General features: G+C 41.6%; 1 protein-coding gene across 5 annotated transcripts in view; it reads left to right on the top strand.

Moving 5' to 3' along the window:
- GPATCH8 (G-patch domain containing 8) overlaps window positions 1-18,363 on the top strand; it is a 90,417-nt gene extending 72,054 nt beyond the window's left edge. For all 5 annotated transcript variants that reach the window (XM_061144220.1, XM_061144224.1, XM_061144223.1 and 2 more), the window contains 2 exons: window positions 9,035-9,165; window positions 12,223-18,363. In XM_061144220.1, coding sequence (XP_061000203.1) covers window positions 9,035-9,165; window positions 12,223-16,135 — 4,044 coding nt within the window. In that variant the 3' untranslated portion in view covers window positions 16,136-18,363. The remainder of the gene's footprint in view (window positions 1-9,034; window positions 9,166-12,222) is intronic.
- The last annotated feature ends 368 nt before the right edge of the window (window positions 18,364-18,731 follow it).

Here is an 18,731-nt window from a genome sequence, read left to right as displayed (position 1 = left end):
TCTTCCAGTCTTACTCTTTTATTTGTGCCACGAAGGGGCCCTCCTCACTAGCTTCCAGTATATAAGCTAGAGATCACAAATTCCCCCAGATGCATGCACAGTTGACCCTTGAACGACATGGGATTAGGGGTGCCAACCCTCCATGCGGTCGAAAATCTGTGTAAGATTTGTTGTTGGCCCTTCATATCTGAGATTTTTCTCCCTATCGATGGTTCCATATCTTTGGATTCAACCACCCCCAGATCTGTGGTATTTATTATTGTACTGTAGTATTTGCTGTTGAGGAAAATCCTGTCATATAGTACTGTAGTATTTACTATTGAAAAAAATCCACGTATCAGTGGATCTGCACAGTTCAAACCCATGTTATTCAAGGGTCAGCTGTGTTTTGTCTGGTATTTGTGGTGGTAGTTCTTTCTCCTTTAATTTCAGTTGATTCCCAACTTTTTAAAATGAGATGTTGTATAATTCAGGTTTTGACTTATCTTGAAAAATTGAAGCATCTGAGAACATTGGGCCTACGTAATCAACATAACAATTGGCTAAAGCTGAAAGCTTACCTTCTCTTTAGAAATGCATGTGCTCCTTCTCCAATTATATATGGTTTCCGCTTCATCTTTCCCAACCTGTGTGACTCATTATGTTACCTGCCAAATCCCTCTAAACATTTAAGTTTGTGACCCAGGCCTATACCTTTCCCTCATCTCCACACAAGCCTCCACAGGTTGTAGTTGATGCTGGGGAAGAAGCACATTGAAAAGATGCCTGCTTGTTCCTGCTTGGTTAGTGTTGGTACAGCTTCCTTGCAGTTTCAAAACCATGCGGTAGTACAATCCAGTTATCAAACTCTGGTACTGTAAAGCAGCCTTGAGAAGTTCCTTTAACTTGTTCAAAGAATCAGTATCTCCATCAGAGTAAAGAATGCTTTCAGCCTGCCTCTTCTTCCTGCTAAAGTAGCTTCAGTATGAAAACCCCTGTACAATTCTACTTTTTTTAAAAAAAGAAATACCAAGGTCTGTTTTAGCTGTAAAAATAATGGTTTCCTGAACTTTATAAATGACTGAACTAAATTACTAAACCATTTAAGCCTGTAACAGGAATTAGTGACTTCTCTATTCTGAACTGTACAGAGTAGAATCTATAGCTACTACATGGTTTAAATTAACTTTGTCTAAACTGTTGACTTTGTGACAGCAGTGCTTGCTTTTAGTTAACTAGCACCCGGTAATGTGTGCCAAAAAACAGAAATGTTAAAAGAGTTTTCCTCATCTCTCAAAAATAAAATAGGTTCTGAATTGAAGTATTTTCTGAGAAATTGTTTGGTGATGGAAGGAATGATCATTTTTGGACTTCACATGGGCTTCATTCAAGTTTGGTATACCCTCCACTTGAAATTTCACTACTTACTGGTCCAGTTTTTGCCAAGATACATTCAATCCTCTGTGCTTGGCACTTACTACATCAGGACAGTAAGCACACCAAAGCCAGTTGAACCTCTGGCAAGACACTACAGATTTGATGAAATGTAACTGTATTCCTTTTTCAGTGCAACTTATGATATTCAATGCAGGGGTCATGGTGGATGGGACACAGAAAAGTATCAATAAAAACAAAACTAAAAAGGCAAGGTGACAAAAGATAATTCTCGGACTAAAGTAAAAAGAAAAAGATCGTTCTAAGTGAAACCACTAAGATTAGCTACCATGAAGATATTTCATAGCTGCTGTATATTTGAAGTGTTTATAGAAAATTATAAATTAGAAAAATCATAAATTGATTATTGTAAAAATGTGAAAAAGGTTAGGAAAATCCTACAGTATTCATGAATGCCAAAAGCTTTATAAATATTGACTTAAAGAGCACAGTTCACTTCTGAAGAGATTTTTCTCTGAGAAGCAAAAGCAAATGTAATGAGAGGAATGTATCTCAGAACTTAAGCATATTGTAGTTGTATTTTAATAACCTACAGCAGAGAGGTGAAAATTTCAGGTTCAGTTGTGTATTGTATTGCTCTGGATGTCATTTTCTTTGGGACTGTTTTAGTTAATAAAAGAATGACTTCATTTGGCCAGTCTCCCAAAAATTGAGCATGATTTGAGCCTTTTCACCTGTTAAATCTTAGCCACCACCTCTGCTTTTGTTGAAAATACTCCTTCTTAAACCCTGCCATCACGGCATAGTTAATCTTGGAAAACTCTGTGTGTCTTCAGAGAAGGTATCTGTTTTTTGTGATCAGGGGTAACCCTAAGCAGACCTTTTCGAAGCTAAGGTTACTGGTAAACCCTGTATTTTAATACTGTTAGTATGTATTTCTAAGTCTGTTCTTCCTTTTGGCACTCAGTTCCAAAGTGAATAGAAGTGATTCTGCCTTATTTACATTCTGTAGCTTTAAACTGGTTTTCTGCTCCTGTAAACATATATTCATCACAGTGGTGCACCATGGGAGCTTCCGGCATATGAGGCTATATGTTCTGTTGTAGTCTGAAAAGTTAAAGCAACTTTAGGAATGATAAGTTTGTGAAAGATATTACTGAAAAGAGAACTCTGAACTAGGATGTGGCAGTTTCATTTGCTTTGGGCCTAACCAGCTCTTCTGAATTATGCTCCTTCAAATTTTACATAGAGGGCAGATCTTTGTTTTCAGCTATGATCTCGAGGATTACATAGATGTTCTTAAAACTTGTTATCTGCAAAATCGCAATGGTATACCATTTCACACCTACTCAGGTTGCTGAAATGAAAGAGAGAGAGAAAGTGCTGGAGAAGATATGGAGAAATTAGAAATTTTCTACACTGCTAGAGGGGTTATAAATGGTGCAGCCCCTGTGGGAAACGGTTGATAGTTCCTCAAAATGTTAAATATAAAGCTACCATATGACCAATACATACTCAAGAGAAATAAAATGTGCACACGAAAACTTGTACAGGTTTGTTTCCAGCAACACTATTCATCATGACCAAAAAGTGGAAACAATTGAAATATCTATTAAGTGATGGATGTACAAGATATGGTACAGCCATGTAATGAAATGTTATTCAGCAATAAAATAGAATGACTTACCGATAAATACAGCATGCATGAATCTTGAAAATATGCTAAGTGGAAGAAGTCAGTCACAAAAAAACCTTATATTGTATGAGTTTGTTTATATGAGAAGTTTAGAATAAGCAAATCTATGGAGAATGTAGTTTAGGTTTCCACAGACTGGGTAGAAAGGGACAATGAGGAATGAATGCTTATGGTTGGGTTTTCCTTTGGGCATAATGGAAATATTCTAAAATTAGTGCTACTGGTTGCACAACTCTGAAAATACGCTAATAAACCCACTAAATTTTACACTTTAAATGGATGAATTTTATGACATGTGAAATACATATTAATAGAATTATTTTTTAAAACTTCATTATCAAAGTTAACTTTTGGTAGTGATGATGGTGACTTCATGTACATAGATGTGTGTGTTTAGGTATGGGTGTGTGGAAAATACCTTAAAGCATTATACACATGATGCTATTAATACCATACTTTTAAGGCTTTTGCTGAATTTCAGAACATAAATATAATGCAGTGATTTTATGACAGATTAATTTGACATTCACCAAATGATATTAAGTTACTGTGTTTCAGAGTGTTTCAGCACAAATTATGTATTACCATAAATGACTAATTAGAATTATTTACTTAGCCAAAAAAAAGTATACTGTTTCTTTCCCCTCTGATTTTTTTTAAGTACCTGTAATCAGCCTTAGTTTTACTTTTCTGTTACAAAACATTTGGGTTTCTGTGTTACTGAATAAAACTCATTTTCATCACTTACTGATACGCACGTGCTAAAAGAAGAATTTGCACCTAATGCCCAGTAACTTGGATTTCCTTAACCTTTCAACTCGAATCTTTTTTCCCTGAGTGGTTTACTGCTGAGGCTCTTTGTGTTCTCTGCCGGTCTTTTCCCTTCCTCACTGATGGTGATTTCCTGGACTGGCTCATCCAGAGGCATCACACACACTGACTCTTGAGTTGGCCAAGTTAACTGCAGCATGACTGCTCCAGTTTGGGAGAGGAGAGACGTTCTTCATTAATGTTCTGTCATTGGAGAGAGGCTGGGAACAGTGGGGAGAAGAGCCATGGATTTAGGGGTATGTGGGATCGTTGACATAATGGAAAGGGAGTAGTTGAAGCTCAAAAAAGGCTGAATTATGTTTGGGCAAAAAAACAGATTGAGTTACAAACAACCACTGCTTCTTTGCTCACTATTTTCCATCTCTGTTCATGAACCAACAAATAACATATGAAAGTATGTGTTTATGTTCCCTTTCCCAGCAACTAATTTTAAAACTGAAGCCAGGTTGATAAGTGTTTATTGAGCATGTCTTCTGTACCATAGATAAGGTGTGTGTGTTGGAGGGTTAGTTATGAAGGAAGACTAAGAGCAGTCTGTCTTCTTGGAGAGCCGGGTTGCTGTCTGGTGAGAGAAATCACAGGTAATCATCTTACCCCAAAGAGATAGAATTCAGTTTCTCTAGAATTGCATGTATATTGGAACATAAGATGTTTAGTGGCAATAGAAAATACACTCTGCCTATTTTCTAATGCCTGAAATTCTCTTCACATGGAAATAACGGTTTTATTCTTTAAAGTGCAATCATTTTAAATACTTGAGAAAGATAATAGATTTATTCCTAGTGAAGTATACTCAATCAAATATAAGCTTCTAGCATCCAATTTTGTTGTGGTTCAAGAGAGAAGTGTAGCATCAAAAAATACAAAAAGTATTTTATTAGATTGAGGTCCTTACTATCTTTTGTTGGTAGGGAAAACAGTGTGCAGAAGTATGTGGCTCATTCATTCCTGGCTCACATGCATCCCACTCCTTACTGTTGACACTCCACACTATCAGTAATGTGGGCAAGTTTATCACCTGCACTAAAAACCTGGTAAGATACCAGATTCTCATTTCCCTGGTTTAATTAATTGTTCAGAGTTGAAAGGTGGAGCAGGATTTTGTGTCTGGAGCAGATATTTTTCTGCCAGTACACTGTGGTTTAGCCGGTTTTAAGAACTGGAAATGTCATTTACATTTGAAGTAGTCTTTAGCCCAACTGTGGATGGATATTTTAAGTGCTGGGTTATTTGTTAAGTTCGTCCCTCTACTGGTCTTTTGGGAAATTTAATGGAAACGCCAGCTACCATGTTATTGAAATCATTGAGAAATTATGTGTTCTGCCACAAGTGTATATACTTTTTTGGACATTTGCTGTTGATTTTTTAGAAAAACAGGATCTTCAAACCCTTTCATCATGAATGGGGTTTGGTCTCCTTTCCTTTGAATCAAATATTTTCCAGCTAAAATTGTGTTATATGGCTTAAATTTATATTAATAAGCATTAACAGTTCAATAAATAAGTAAATTTATTAGCAATTTTCTTCAGAAATTATACTTTATAATTTTAAGAGATAATATATAGGACATAGTAGCTTTGGAATCACCTAAATGATTAATTAGATCCATTCAGATTAAACTGTGTGCTAGTTTGAAGGTTTTAACTTGAATTTGTATGTACAGTATGGAATTGCTCAGCCTTTGAAAATAGTTATGGATTGATGACACATCTGTACTTTTTGGTTTCCTTACTGGAACTCTGTCTTCTTTGACAGACAGGTATGTTGCTCCTCTAAAGTTGAGTTCCCCCTCAGAATTCAAGTGGAAAGTAAAAATACAGGTCACAGGGGGAATTTCATATGGGTATTCAGTGACAAATGAGCCAAGCTTGGTAGCCTTTTGAAATAAAATAGGCAACTTTGGAAAACTGACTCCGAATTAGGGTCTTACACCTTTATAAAAAATTACTTTTTAGATTGGAAATTGAGAAGTTTCTGGTCAATACCTTTTTTTGCCATTGGTCCAATTCTGTTCAGAAGTTAAGGGGGTTAAAATTCTGACCTTTTGGTTCTCTAAAGATTGAGATTTATGAGAATTCCCTGGCAGTGCAGTGGTTAGGACTCAGCACTCTCACTGCCAGTGCCTGGGTTCAAACCCTGACTGGGGAACTTAACCTTCCACATGCCAAGCAGTGTGGCCAGACAAAAAAAACGAGTAAGACTTCCTTACTATATCAGAGTAATACCTAGGAAAACCATGTTATTTAACTTGACTACGTCTCTAGTAAATATAGGAAAATACTTCATACCAAACTTTCCTACAGATGATAACAAAAAAAAAATTGTTGCAAATCAAGGATCCAGTGTTTAAGCCAAATTATTCACCTGCCACAGATGCAGTCTGTGGGTTTAGTGCTGCTCCTTAACAATGCAGGGTTGATTATAAAGTTAAGCCATAGTTCCTGCCCCAAATACAGGGGAAGGAGCAGAATTGAACAGTTTAGACATAAATAAGTGCTTTACATGTATTTATTTTGACACTTAATCTTGTTAGTCTATTGCTATATATCCCTGTTTTTCTAATGAGGGATTTTTGAGCTCAGAGAGGTGAAACTGAAATTTTATGCATACTGCCCTTCTGAAAGACAGGAATAAGTAGTCAGACAAAATGATGGTTGCTAGGTGAGCGCTGTAACAAAGTGCTAATAAGACAGTTCAGAAAGAAAAAGAATCCCGTCTTATGTAGGGAACAATAGAAACTTTGTGAGGGGAATTCAGTTTGACCCTGAATAGAAAGAAGAGACTTGGGGTTAGGAATCCATTTTTACCATCAGAACACCCTTATCTAAGAGAGACCTCAAATACACATTTTGGGTTTGGGAAAGTTGTCAAGTCTTGCCTGTAAGATTTGGGTTAGAATTCTAGGGTTGCCAATTCTCATTTTAAAACCCCAGACTTGACCATAGAGTTTATAGAGGTGATCTAGGAGTGTTGGCCTATACCTTGTATAGGATTGGGATTTGCACTTGTTTTATTGATTATCATCCTATTTTCTTCCTTCCCTACTCCTAATTATTGTGGTGGGTGGGAATTTGAGATGGAATGTCTTCAGGATGATGTTGAAATAGTCTGTCCCTTCAAGTTTGTACCAAGTGGCTGCTGAATGACGAAATCATTGACTTGGCCTGGAGACTCAAGACTTGATAAAATGCTTATTTTTTTAGACAGGGTCCTGTAGTTTGGGAAATAACTCCTAAAAGTGGAAGAGGGAAGGGAATGACTGGGCATGGGGAGATTTTTCCAGGCCTATGAGGTGGCTGGAGAAAAGACAGTAGAAATGAGAAAACATATGACATTCTATTTAAATCTTGGCCAGAGAGCCTGTTAAGTGTTTGGGTCAGGAAAACAACTAGGTTTGTAGCCTAAAATAATCATTCAGTAGACCTGACAGATTGACTCTCTCTGCCCCTTTCTCCTTGGAAAGAGAAATTTGGAATTCATGTTTATTTAAAATAATTGCTCCTTCATCTTGAAGTGTTTTTTATAAAAAGCTTAATTCTGAGCAGCCAGCCTCGGTAAAACAATTTTGCCAGCTGTCAGTTGCTTGAAAATCCCCCAAATAAAGGTAAATGAAATAAGACTAACTACTTTTAGACTGCAGTGGTCTCTCCTAAAGTTCTATAACCATTTTTCCTAAAGGAATGGAAACAATTCCATTTATCTAGAAGGCATTATTACTGTGTCAGTCTGTGTGTATGTACACATACATGTTTTGTGCAGGTGCTTCCCTCTCAAACGTTTTAGAGTTGATGGCTTTGTCCCTGATTGTTCAGAATAATAGTTTGCAGATTCACTAAGAGAGCTTGTGTAGTAATGCTTGCTTTATTTTTTTTCTCTTCCACTCTTGTTTTATTTTTTACTTTTTTTTTCTTTGTGATGTGACATTTTCAGCTGATGTATTGAAAGCAAATCCTTCTAATTTGGGAGCCCAGATCACAAGAGTGAGTTTTTCTACTAGTGTCTCTAGCTGTATATCTTTTTCTGTGTGTGTCTTTCCACCCTTTCCCTCTCCCAATTCAAAAATACTCAAAACACATTTCATAAATATTAGATAAGAAAATACCTCTGTCTGTTCAGCATCATGCCTTTCCACAAAGCAATGTCCACTTTATATTGGGTCAGATTTCTTTTCTCAATGCTGTTGTAAAAAGCATAGGTTAATGTATGTGTTCTGTTTTGGTTTGTTTGCCTTTACATTATCTAGTATATTGGAACTCACTTTAGTTCTGTCTTCATTGCAGATATGTCTGGACTCTTGTCATCAGTGTGTCATAACACTGTTACTATTTTTTGGTGGTGGTTTTTGTTTTAAGGATAATTACATATAGTATCTTCTGAGAATAAAAGACCCATTCTTTCATCAGGATTTTAAGTAATAAATTCTTTGGCTTATCTATTCTCCCATCTCATTCCCTGGTTGTTCCTCTTGGGGCCATGAAGGAATGAAAAGCCACACCTATTACTTTCTAATTTCAGCAGACTGACCAGATGAAAGTGGTCAGACTGGTGAGCTCTGAACATGCAAGCATTGGAAGGCGGTTTGATTAATTCCCAGGAAAACTGTTCATGATGAAAAGAATAGCACCTTTTTATGGTGAAATCAAAGTAGGCTTTCTATTTGTTAGTCTGATTCAGATAACCTTCCCATGTAAGCTGTACATTGCTTTTTAAGATCTTACACCTGGGTAATTTTCTGTACTGGCTTAACCCCTTTCTGTTCTCTCTGGCTTGTGTTATTACAGTTTAACTCATATTCTATTTGTCTAGTTTTGCATCCTGAAAGAGCAGGTGATTAAATAGTCCCTTTTCTTTTCTCCTAGTGTTCTAAAATTTGTTTGTTGCTTCTGAAATTATTTAATTTTGGCCAATAAAGCAAATGGTATGCTGTCCTAATTAGGAATGCAGATACTCCAGGTGCTTTACCCAGAGTAATCAGCCATTGTGTTTTCAATTACCATAAGAGAGTACAACAATATATATTCTACACTATGCTGTAACTGTTGATTATGGATAAAAATTCTGAAGGCCTTGCTTTCAGGATCCCCAAGTTATTCTAAATCACCCACTCCCTGTTCCTTTCTTTTGTTACCTCAGAGATTGAAAGATCTCAAGCAGAGAGAGTTTGCTCGAAATGTGTCCTCAAGATCCCGCAAGGATGAGAAGAAACAGGAGAAAGCCCTACGGCGGCTCCACGAGTTGGCAGAGCAAAGAAAGCAAGCTGAATGGTGAGGACATTGTCTCTCTGAGGGCTTACAAATAATTAATAATCTTTAAGATTTAAAAATTTAATAATCCTTTTTTTTTAATTAAGGTATAATTGATATATAATCCTTAAATTTTAAATAGATCCTTCTTTCAAACTAAAAGAATATCTATACTTGGAGTATAATATACTGATTAAGAATATGCACTCCTGGAACTTCCCTGATAGTCCAGTGGTTAAGAATCTGCCTTGCAATGCAGGGGATGTGGGTTCAATCCCTCATAGGGGAACTAAGATCCCACATGGATCAGAGCAGTTGAGCCTGCATGCTGCAACTAAGACCCAACGCAGCCAAAAAAAAAAAAAAAAAGAATATATGCTCCTGAGGCCATATCCTATGATCTGTGTGACCTTAATTATCTAAGTTCTATGCCTCAGTTTCCTTATCTGTAAGATGGAAATGATAATAATAACTTAATTCTTAGAGTTGTCGTGAAAAGTCATTGTTATATCAAAGTGCTTACAAAAGTGTTCCTAGCACATAGAAGATGCTCAGTAAATCAGTAAATTATGCAACTGTTATTCCCGTTCTCCATCTTTTTTTGCCTCTCTGCTTGTGGGATCTCAGTTCCCAACCAGGGATTGAACCCCGGGCCACGACAGTGAAAGTCCTAACCACTAGATCACCAGGGAATTCCCCTCCCATATTATTCTTATGTAGAAAAGCACATACCTTACAGTATTCTAATGGAGCACATATTTAAGTGTTTTAACTGTCTTTCCAAGTACTGTAGAGTTAGTACTAAGCAATAAAGCCTAGGAAATTCTGTTCATTTCTCTACAGATTCCTTCCTTCTTGAGTATTGTTTTTAATGTTCCTTCATGGTTCTTGATGATAAGTATGGGACTGGTATTTAGCCTTAGGTGGACTTAGCCCCCCTTAGCCCCCCCTAGGGCTGCATTCCCAAGCAGCTCGTCTTTGGTGGACGTAGTCTTTGAGCATCTGAGAATTCATGAGGTATGTGCCTCAATCTGAAGGATTTAGGTCCCTCTGTTTGTTTTTAATGGCTGGCCAGGAACAAGAGGAATTAGTTACAGTGGAAAGAAAAACTGTTGACTTTTAAAAGTTTATGGTGAAGTTGAGGCCAGAGTTTTCAAGATTGTGACCTTTCTAGATTTTGGGGTACTTGTTTACTCCTTAACTTCTCTTGTGTTTTGGAGGAAGGAGAACACATATAAGTGTAAGTTTTGAAACAGAATTAACCCATAAGCTCTAATATTGAGTTACAATGCCTGTAAACTGATTCTGATTCCTTCTTTAGCAGTTCTTTATGTAATAAATACATTCCTCTCGGACTTGTTGTAAGGATACTTCCTTAAAAAATATATACCAGACCACTTTTTAGTTCCAGACATATTTTAATACATGTTTTTCTTCATTGGTGACTTTTAGTTCTGTTTTATTTATTTATTCAGTCACACTGTGCAGCATTAGTTCTGTTTTAGAAATAAACAGTTAAAAGATGACCAAGTAAACTCTTGGGGAAAAGAAGGTTTTGACCCACCAATCAGGTATATTTCATCGTCCTAGGAGTAATGCATGACCCCATAGTATTGTTGGAGTTGCATGGCAAAGACTAAGCAAAAAGTCACAATAAATCCCTTATTTCAGTTTGAAGGTTTCTTTGCATGGGGAAGGGGGGATTTTGTGACACAGTGAGAGTATCTCTTGCTACCCCAGTCAGGTGGGTTCCATCTTCCAATAACAAGAGTTCAGATAGCAAAGGGGTTACCGTATTATCTGAATATGTTTGGTCCCTGAGTTTAGGACAGCTAGTAGTTAGGGTTTAGATTAAGAGGACTTCATCCAAATAATTGTCTTCAGTTCTTGAGTTTGGCTTGAGAGATACCTGTATAACCCACACACTAAAATTTTCAGACATGACAGGAGTTTAAAACACTGACTCTGAGGCTCCTTGATGTTTCTGTTTTCAAAGCGGAGAAAGAACTTGATAGAATCATGATCGTTGTATGGAGTGCCCAGAAGGTGTCACAAAACCAAAGCAAATGCTTGGACATGGTGCCAGGAGATAGACACAGACTGTTCGTTTCTGTAACAGACGTGCTAACCTAACCGCAGACCATCAGAGAGCAGCACAGTGGAGGTTTCTGACTGTGTTCAACTCAGGGAATAGGCACATTTTTAAAAATTGAAATTGGAAAGCAGAGAAGAAATTGAGGGTTGTGTTTTTGTTTTGTTTTGTTTTTTAGCTGTACAAAGTACAGTTGATCCTTGAACAATGTGGAGGTTAGGGGTGCTGATGACCCCAGCCCCCACACAAACTCATACACCTACACAGTCAGAAATTGTGTATAACTTTATAGTCAGTCTTTTGTATTTGTGGTTCCACATCCAAAGATTCAGTCAGCTGCAAATTGTGTGACATGTATATACTAAAAAAAAAATCTGTATAAGTGGGCCCTTGCATTTCAAACCTGCAAACCCATATCATTCAAGGGTGAACTGTGCAGCCTTTGGGAATAAATTTTCAGCCATATGTTTGGTAGCATACTGATGGGTAGGATGGTACAGTAAAGACATGTAAAGGATGGAACAGATACAAGACAGGTGGGCTATGCCAAATGATAATGATCATGTATTCAAATTGTGAGGTAAACCTCAGTATTTAGACAGCTTAGGAAGAAACAGCAGTAACTGGCTATCCCTGTGAATGTAGCTTAGTAGATTAGCAGTATGAGACTTTGCCTTACCTTACTGAGCAAGTTCCTTTCGTTAGCATAGGGCTGAGGAAGGACTGCCATTCAGTGTCTTTAAGATCTGCCTGTGATGAATGGCCAAACATAAGAGATAAGTGTTTTAGAAGTATGAGGAACTTCCCTGATGGTCCAGTGGTTAAGACTCTGCACCTCCACTGCAGGGAGCATGGGTTTGATCCCTCCTCAGGGAACTAAGATCCTGCATGCTTCATGGCACGGCCGAAAAAATAAAGTAGTATGAAATGTACCCCTAAACCTGTTTTTTTTGTTTGTTTCTCATTTTTCTAAACCCATTATGTAGTGCACCTGGAAGTGGTCCCATGTTCAGACCAACCACAGTGGCTGTAGATGAAGAAGGTGGAGATGATGAGAAAGAAGAATCAGCAACAAACAGTGGCGCAAGTACCACTGCCACTTGTGGCCTGGGATCTGAATTCTCCACAGATAAAGGAGGCCCATTCACTGCAGTACAAATCACTAATACCACTGGGCTGGCACAGGCTCCTGGGCCAGCCTCTCAAGGCATCAGCTTTGGCATTAAGAATAATCTAGGGACCCCACTGCAAAAATTGGGAGTGTCATTTTCCTTTGCCAAGAAGGCTCCTGTCAAACTCGAATCAATAGCATCAGTTTTCAAGGACCACGCAGAGGAAGGGACCTCTGAAGATGGAACAAAAGCTGATGAAAAGGGTACAGACCAGGGACTGCAGAAGGTGGGAGATTCTGATGGTAGCAGTAATCTTGATGGTAAAAAAGAGGATGAAGACCCTCAGGACGGAGGGTCCCTTGCCTCAACATTATCTAAGTTAAAAAGAATGAAGCGAGAAGAAGGAGCTGGGGCTACAGAGCCAGAGTATTACCACTACATCCCCCCAGCACACTGCAAAGTAAAACCTAATTTTCCTTTTCTACTCTTTATGAGAGCTAGTGAACAAATGGAAGGTGATACTAGTACACACCCAAAGAATGCCCTAGACAGCAAAAAAAGTAGTTCTCCCAAGCCTAAAGGCTGCATCAAGGTGACAGCAAGCCAAGGAGCAGAAAAGACAGTTAGTGAAATCTCTGAACAGCAGATGGAAGCCAGTGCGACTGAGCCCTCAGAGCCTGGAAGCAAGGCTGAGACAAAGAAGCCCTCAGTGGGGGATGTAAGTGAGCATAGTTTAGAGAGTCAGAGTCAGAAGGATTCAGAGATCCAAATGTGTGAGTCTGACCCTCCTAAAGAAACTTCTCAGGCTACTCCAGCAGGGAAAGAAAGTCGGGAGGGACCCAAACATCCAACCGGTCCTTTCTTTCCTGTTTTAAGCAAAGATGAAAGCACTGCCCTCCAGTGGCCGTCAGAACTGTTAATTTTCACGAAGGCAGAACCCTCCATTTCGTACAGTTGTAACCCTTTGTATTTTGACTTCAAGCTTTCAAGGAACAAAGATGCCAGAGCAAAAGGGATGGAAAAGCCAAAGGACATAGGAGGCTCCTCAAAGGACCATCTCCAAGGCCTTGATCCTAGTGAGCTACATAAAAGCCAGGAGGAGGAAGAGAGTGTTCAACATTCTTCAGGAGGCAGAATCGATGCACCTGCTTCAGGGGCTGCCTGTAGTGGCCTAAATAAGCAGGAGCCTGGGGGTAGCCATGGATCAGAGACAGAAGACACAGGGAGAAGCCTTCCTAGCAAGAAAGAACGATCTGGGAAGTCCCACCGACACAAAAAGAAAAAGAAGCACAAAAAATCCAGCAAACATAAACGGAAACACAGGGCTGACCCAGAAGAGAAAAGCTCTAAGGCAGAATCTGGGGAGAAGTCTAAGAAGCGCAAGAAGCGAAAACGAAAAAAGAATAAGTCATCAGCCCCAGCAGATTCTGAACGGGGGCCCAAACCAGAACCCCCTGGTAGTGGTAGCCCTGCACCACCAAGAAGACGGCGGCGAGCCCAGGATGATTCCCAGCGGAGATCCCTTCCAGCTGAAGAAGGAAGCAGTGGCAAGAAGGATGAAGGTGGAGGTAGCGGGAGCGCCCAGGATCATGGTGGGAGGAAACACAGGGGTGAACCTCCCACGTCATCCTGCCAGCGAAGAGCTGGCACCAAGCGGAGCAGCCGATCCAGCCATCGAAGTCGACCCAGTAGTGGAGATGAGGACAGTGATGACGCGTCCTCACGCCGGCTGCACCAGAAGTCTCCATCCCAGTACAGTGAGGAGGAGGAGGAGGAGGAGGAGGAAGAGGAAGAGGAGGAGTCAGGCAGTGAGCATTCCCGAAGCCGCTCACGGTCTGGCCGGCACCATTCCTCTCGCCATTCCTCCCGGCGCTCTTATTCCAGTAGCTCAGATGCTTCTTCAGACCAGAGCTGCTATAGTAGACAACACAGTTACTCTGATGACAGCTATAGTGACTATAGTGACCGGTCACGAAGGCACTCCAAGCGCTCCCACGACTCTGATGACTCAGACTATGCCAGCTCCAAGCACCGGTCCAAGCGGCACAAATATTCATCTTCTGATGATGACTATAGCCTCAGTGGCAGCCAGTCCCGAAGCCGATCTCGGAGTCATACCAGAGAGCGCTCAAGATCCAGGGGCCGCAGCCGCAGCAGCAGCTGTAGTCGCAGCCGGAGCAAAAGGAGAAGCCGCAGCACCACCGCCCACAGCTGGCAGCGGAGTCGGAGCTACAGCCGGGACCGCAGCCGCAGCACCCGGAGCCCTTCACAGAGGTCAGGCTCCAGGAAGGGGTCGTGGGGGCACGAGAGCCCTGAAGAGAGGCGTTCTGGTCGTCGAGACTTCATCCGCTCTAAAATCTACCGCTCCCAGTCTCCCCACTACTTCCGATCAGGCCGGGGAGAAGGTCCTGGGGAGAAGAAGAAAGAAGACAGCAGAGGAGATGATGGTAAGGGGATAGGCCCACCCTCCCAGAACAGCAGCGTTGGCCCAGGAAGAGGGTCAGAAGGTGACTGCAGCCCTGAAGACAAGAACTCCGTCACCGCCAAGCTGCTACTGGAAAAGATTCAGTCAAGGAAAGTGGAGAGGAAACCCAGTGTGAGTGAGGAGGTGCTGGCCACCCCTAATAAAGCCGGGCTCAAGCTCAAGGACCCCCCACAAGGTTATTTTGGACCCAAGCTCCCCCCTTCTCTTGGCAACAAGCCTGTCCTCCCTCTGATAGGGAAGCTCCCAGCTACCCGAAAGCCCAACGCCAAGAAATGTGAAGAGTCTGGCTTAGAAAGGGGAGAGGAGCAAGAACAGTCAGAGACAGAAGAAGGGCCTCCAGGGAATAGTGATGCCCCATTTGGACATCAGTTCCCCTCAGAGGAAACAGCTGGCCCCCTATCAGACCCACCCCCAGAAGAGCCAAAGTCTGAAGAAGCTGCTGCTGATCACCCTGTGGCTCCGCTAGGCACCCCAGTGCACTCTGACTGCTATCCTGGGGACCCATCCATCTCCCATAACTACCTCCCTGACCCCAGTGATGGGGATACCCTTGAATCCCTGGATAGTGGCAGTCAGCCAGGCCCTGTGGAGTCCAGCTTGCTGCCTATAGCATCAGACCTCGAGCCCTTCCCCGGTTACGCACCGCCCAGTGGGGAACCCAGTATTGAGTCAGCTGAGGGAGCCGAGGATGCATCCCTCGCCCCCCTGGAGAGCCAGCCCATCACCTTCACTCCCGAGGAGATGGAGAAGTACAGCAAGCTCCAGCAGGCCGCGCAGCAGCACATCCAGCAGCAGCTTCTGGCCAAGCAGGTGAAGGCCTTCCCCGCTTCGGCTGCCCTGGCCCCAGCCACTCCAGCCTTGCAGCCCATCCACATTCAGCAGCCGGCCACGGCCTCGGCCACGTCCATCACAACTGTGCAGCACGCCATCCTGCAGCACCACGCCGCCGCAGCTGCCGCCGCCATTGGCATTCACCCCCACCCTCACCCCCAGCCCCTAGCCCAGGTTCATCATATCCCCCAGCCCCACCTGACCCCCATCTCCTTGTCCCACCTCACTCACTCCATCATCCCTGGTCATCCCGCCACCTTTCTGGCTAGCCACCCCATCCACATCATTCCCGCCTCGGCCATCCATCCCGGGCCCTTCACCTTCCACCCTGTTCCACACGCTGCCCTCTACCCTACCCTGCTGGCTCCCCGGCCTGCTGCAGCAGCTGCCACTGCCCTCCACCTTCACCCACTGCTTCACCCCATCTTCTCAGGGCAGGACCTGCAGCACCCTCCCAGCCATGGCACATGAGTTAGGGGCTAGGAGCCCAGATGGGGCCAGGGAAGGTGACCCATGCATCTTCCTTTGGGGTGTCGAGCCATTAATACCAGCAAGTAGAAGCTGGAAAGGGCAGTATCTGACAGCCAAAGAATTGAGTTTTGGCTTGCAGGGGTGGTTTTAGATTTGAGGTTTGCTTTGGGTTTACTATCAGGGATTTTTTTCCCTTTTTCCTTTTCTGTTTGTCCCTCCCTCTCCTGTGTTTCTAGGCTGGGAACACAGTAAGTGCTGCCCACCCCTCTTCGGCAACACCCCCAAACTGTCGAGTTTAGATTCTCCCCTCCTCCCTCTACTTTTTATCCTCTGCACTTCTGTGTATAAATTTTAAAACATTTTCCTCCTCTCTGGCTGGCGGGTTGTCCATGCGGTCCTGCCTTCTCAGTGTCTTTGACCTTGGTGACCTTATTTATCCCGGGTGAGGTGGAAAGGGAGTCTGACCTGGAACCAGATGCCACTCAGCCTGTCATTCGATCCACTTCCCACACAAACAGAGCCACACATTTGGCACTGTTGTCCTTGTGTCCCTCATCCCAGAAGAGACATCTGCATATCCCAGAAAAGAAGATCGTATCATGAATAGAAGCTGCGGAACAGAGAGGAGCTCATGTGTCCGAAGGGTGTATTTTCTTCTGTCATGTTGATGTTTCCTTCTTAATTTATAGGATTTTTTTAATGTAAAAAATTGCACTGAACTCTATAAACGTAAATGCTGCTTTTTGTAGCCCATATAAAAAAGGTTCCATATTTGTAGTATACTGCAATAATATTTTTTACATCTGGCTCTTTAAGTGATCCTTGTTCTGGTGGCTTTGTGTAAATATGTTTGCCCTAGTTGAATTAAGAAACTTTAAAGGTTATCAAATGAAAACAGACAAAAAATAAAGTATTTGTTTTCTGCTAGATGCAAAAATGACTAAGCATGTATATTTTATCAAGCTCATGTATTTTTTGAAGTTATGAAGCATAAAATGTTAAAAAGAGGAACATTGCCTAACATTTTTTTTTTTTGCTGAGACATAAAAGTGGTGCCGCCAGTACTGGGAGTTTTGAACTGACGGGCTGTAGTCAGCTAGGGGTGTTGAGGAATAGTTTTGACAGTCTCCCTTATGTGGTTTGCGTTTCATACAGAGAAACTGGTGGGCCCCACAAAGGAGAGAGAGATTCAAGAGCTTTATTCTCTGGAAGCAGTGAGATTCAAAGTGATTGTCCTGGGGGATTCCTGGGTTTCCACGGTGCCTGTCCCAGGCAGTCCATTTGCCTTCCTAGTACTTAGCCCCCTCTGACAAAAATTTTTAATGTGCCTTTTGGGTTGGCTAGAAACTGAAGTAGAAGTAAACTGGAGTGTGGTAGAGTTGGGACGGTCTTCCTCCTCCTCTTATTGAGAGGTGAGCACATTGTTAGATTCTGCAGATTTTTTTGCTTCATAGTTTCCATGCCTCTACCCAGCTTAGTTTAAGCAGTAAAGATTCCTTTTTTCTTTTCTCCCATGACACTTAGCAGAGGAAGTACCACCTGAATTCCTCTTCCTCCTTATCGTTCACCTGGCTCTCAGTCCTAATTAATACAATGACCCAAAGGTGTTCATCTTGTAGATCTCATCTTCTTTGATGTAGTTAGAACTTCCCTGTTGGGCATTTCCCTACCTACTCCTGTGGCTAAAATTGGTTGGGTGGTCACCTGACAGAAAAAACAAAACCCTGTGTATGTGGGCCAGGGCTCCGTGTTCTGCCTTTCTTCAGTTTCCAAGACAGAAAGGCTTTGCGTTCATGTCAAGCAAGTGCTGGGCAAACGAAGACTCTGTTGAGCCTTCTACCTATCAGTGCTCCTCATCTGATTCAGAAGCATCACTTTTTTGATAAATAGCACTGGAAAATGAAATCATCTGTTTGAAGTGAAGGGACTCATTTTTCTTTGCTTTTAGCCCATGTAAATATTTAAATAATACAGTATTAACATTTTTGTGCTGCTTCCCGTTAGCTTGTAGATTGAGCCATACTCTGGCTGCCTCTCTACCTTCCTGGGGGCAGTTTCCTTTAATTTCCACAATAGTGATTTTAAAACTAAAAAAAAGGAAAAACAAAATAATCTATCCTTACTTACAAGCATAACAGATTGTATTTAACTTTATCACATATGATAGAGATATATACGCTGTAAAATTAGGGAAAGGAACTTTCTAATAAACCAATGATTTGTGGAAACTTTAGAGTTTGTCGTGATTGTTGCCCCATCCACTCGGTGGGGAAGGGATGGAGTTATGGGTCACAAATAACATCTTGTATGAAGTGGTCAAAGGATAGATTTTTATGAACCAGCTGTTTATGATGTTTAGATTGTGCTTCTCAAAGCTCACCCTGCGCAAGTAGAGGGGAAAGGTTATGTTGTGGGAGGAAGTGATGGTTAAGTTTCTGTCAGTTTTATGTAGATGTCTTGGAACGTATACCTCCTTTCCACCAACTCTCCCAGATTATTTTTTTTCTTTTTGGCTGCATTGGGTGGCATGCAGGATCTTAGTTCCCTGACCAGGGATTGAACCTGTGTCTCCTACAGTTGAAGCACGGAATCTTAA

The sequence above is a fragment of the Dama dama genome, chromosome 5 (genome assembly GCF_033118175.1).
Source record: "Dama dama isolate Ldn47 chromosome 5, ASM3311817v1, whole genome shotgun sequence".
Classification (NCBI taxonomy): Eukaryota; Metazoa; Chordata; class Mammalia; order Artiodactyla; family Cervidae; genus Dama; species Dama dama.
This window is presented reverse-complemented; position numbering and strand designations above follow the sequence as displayed.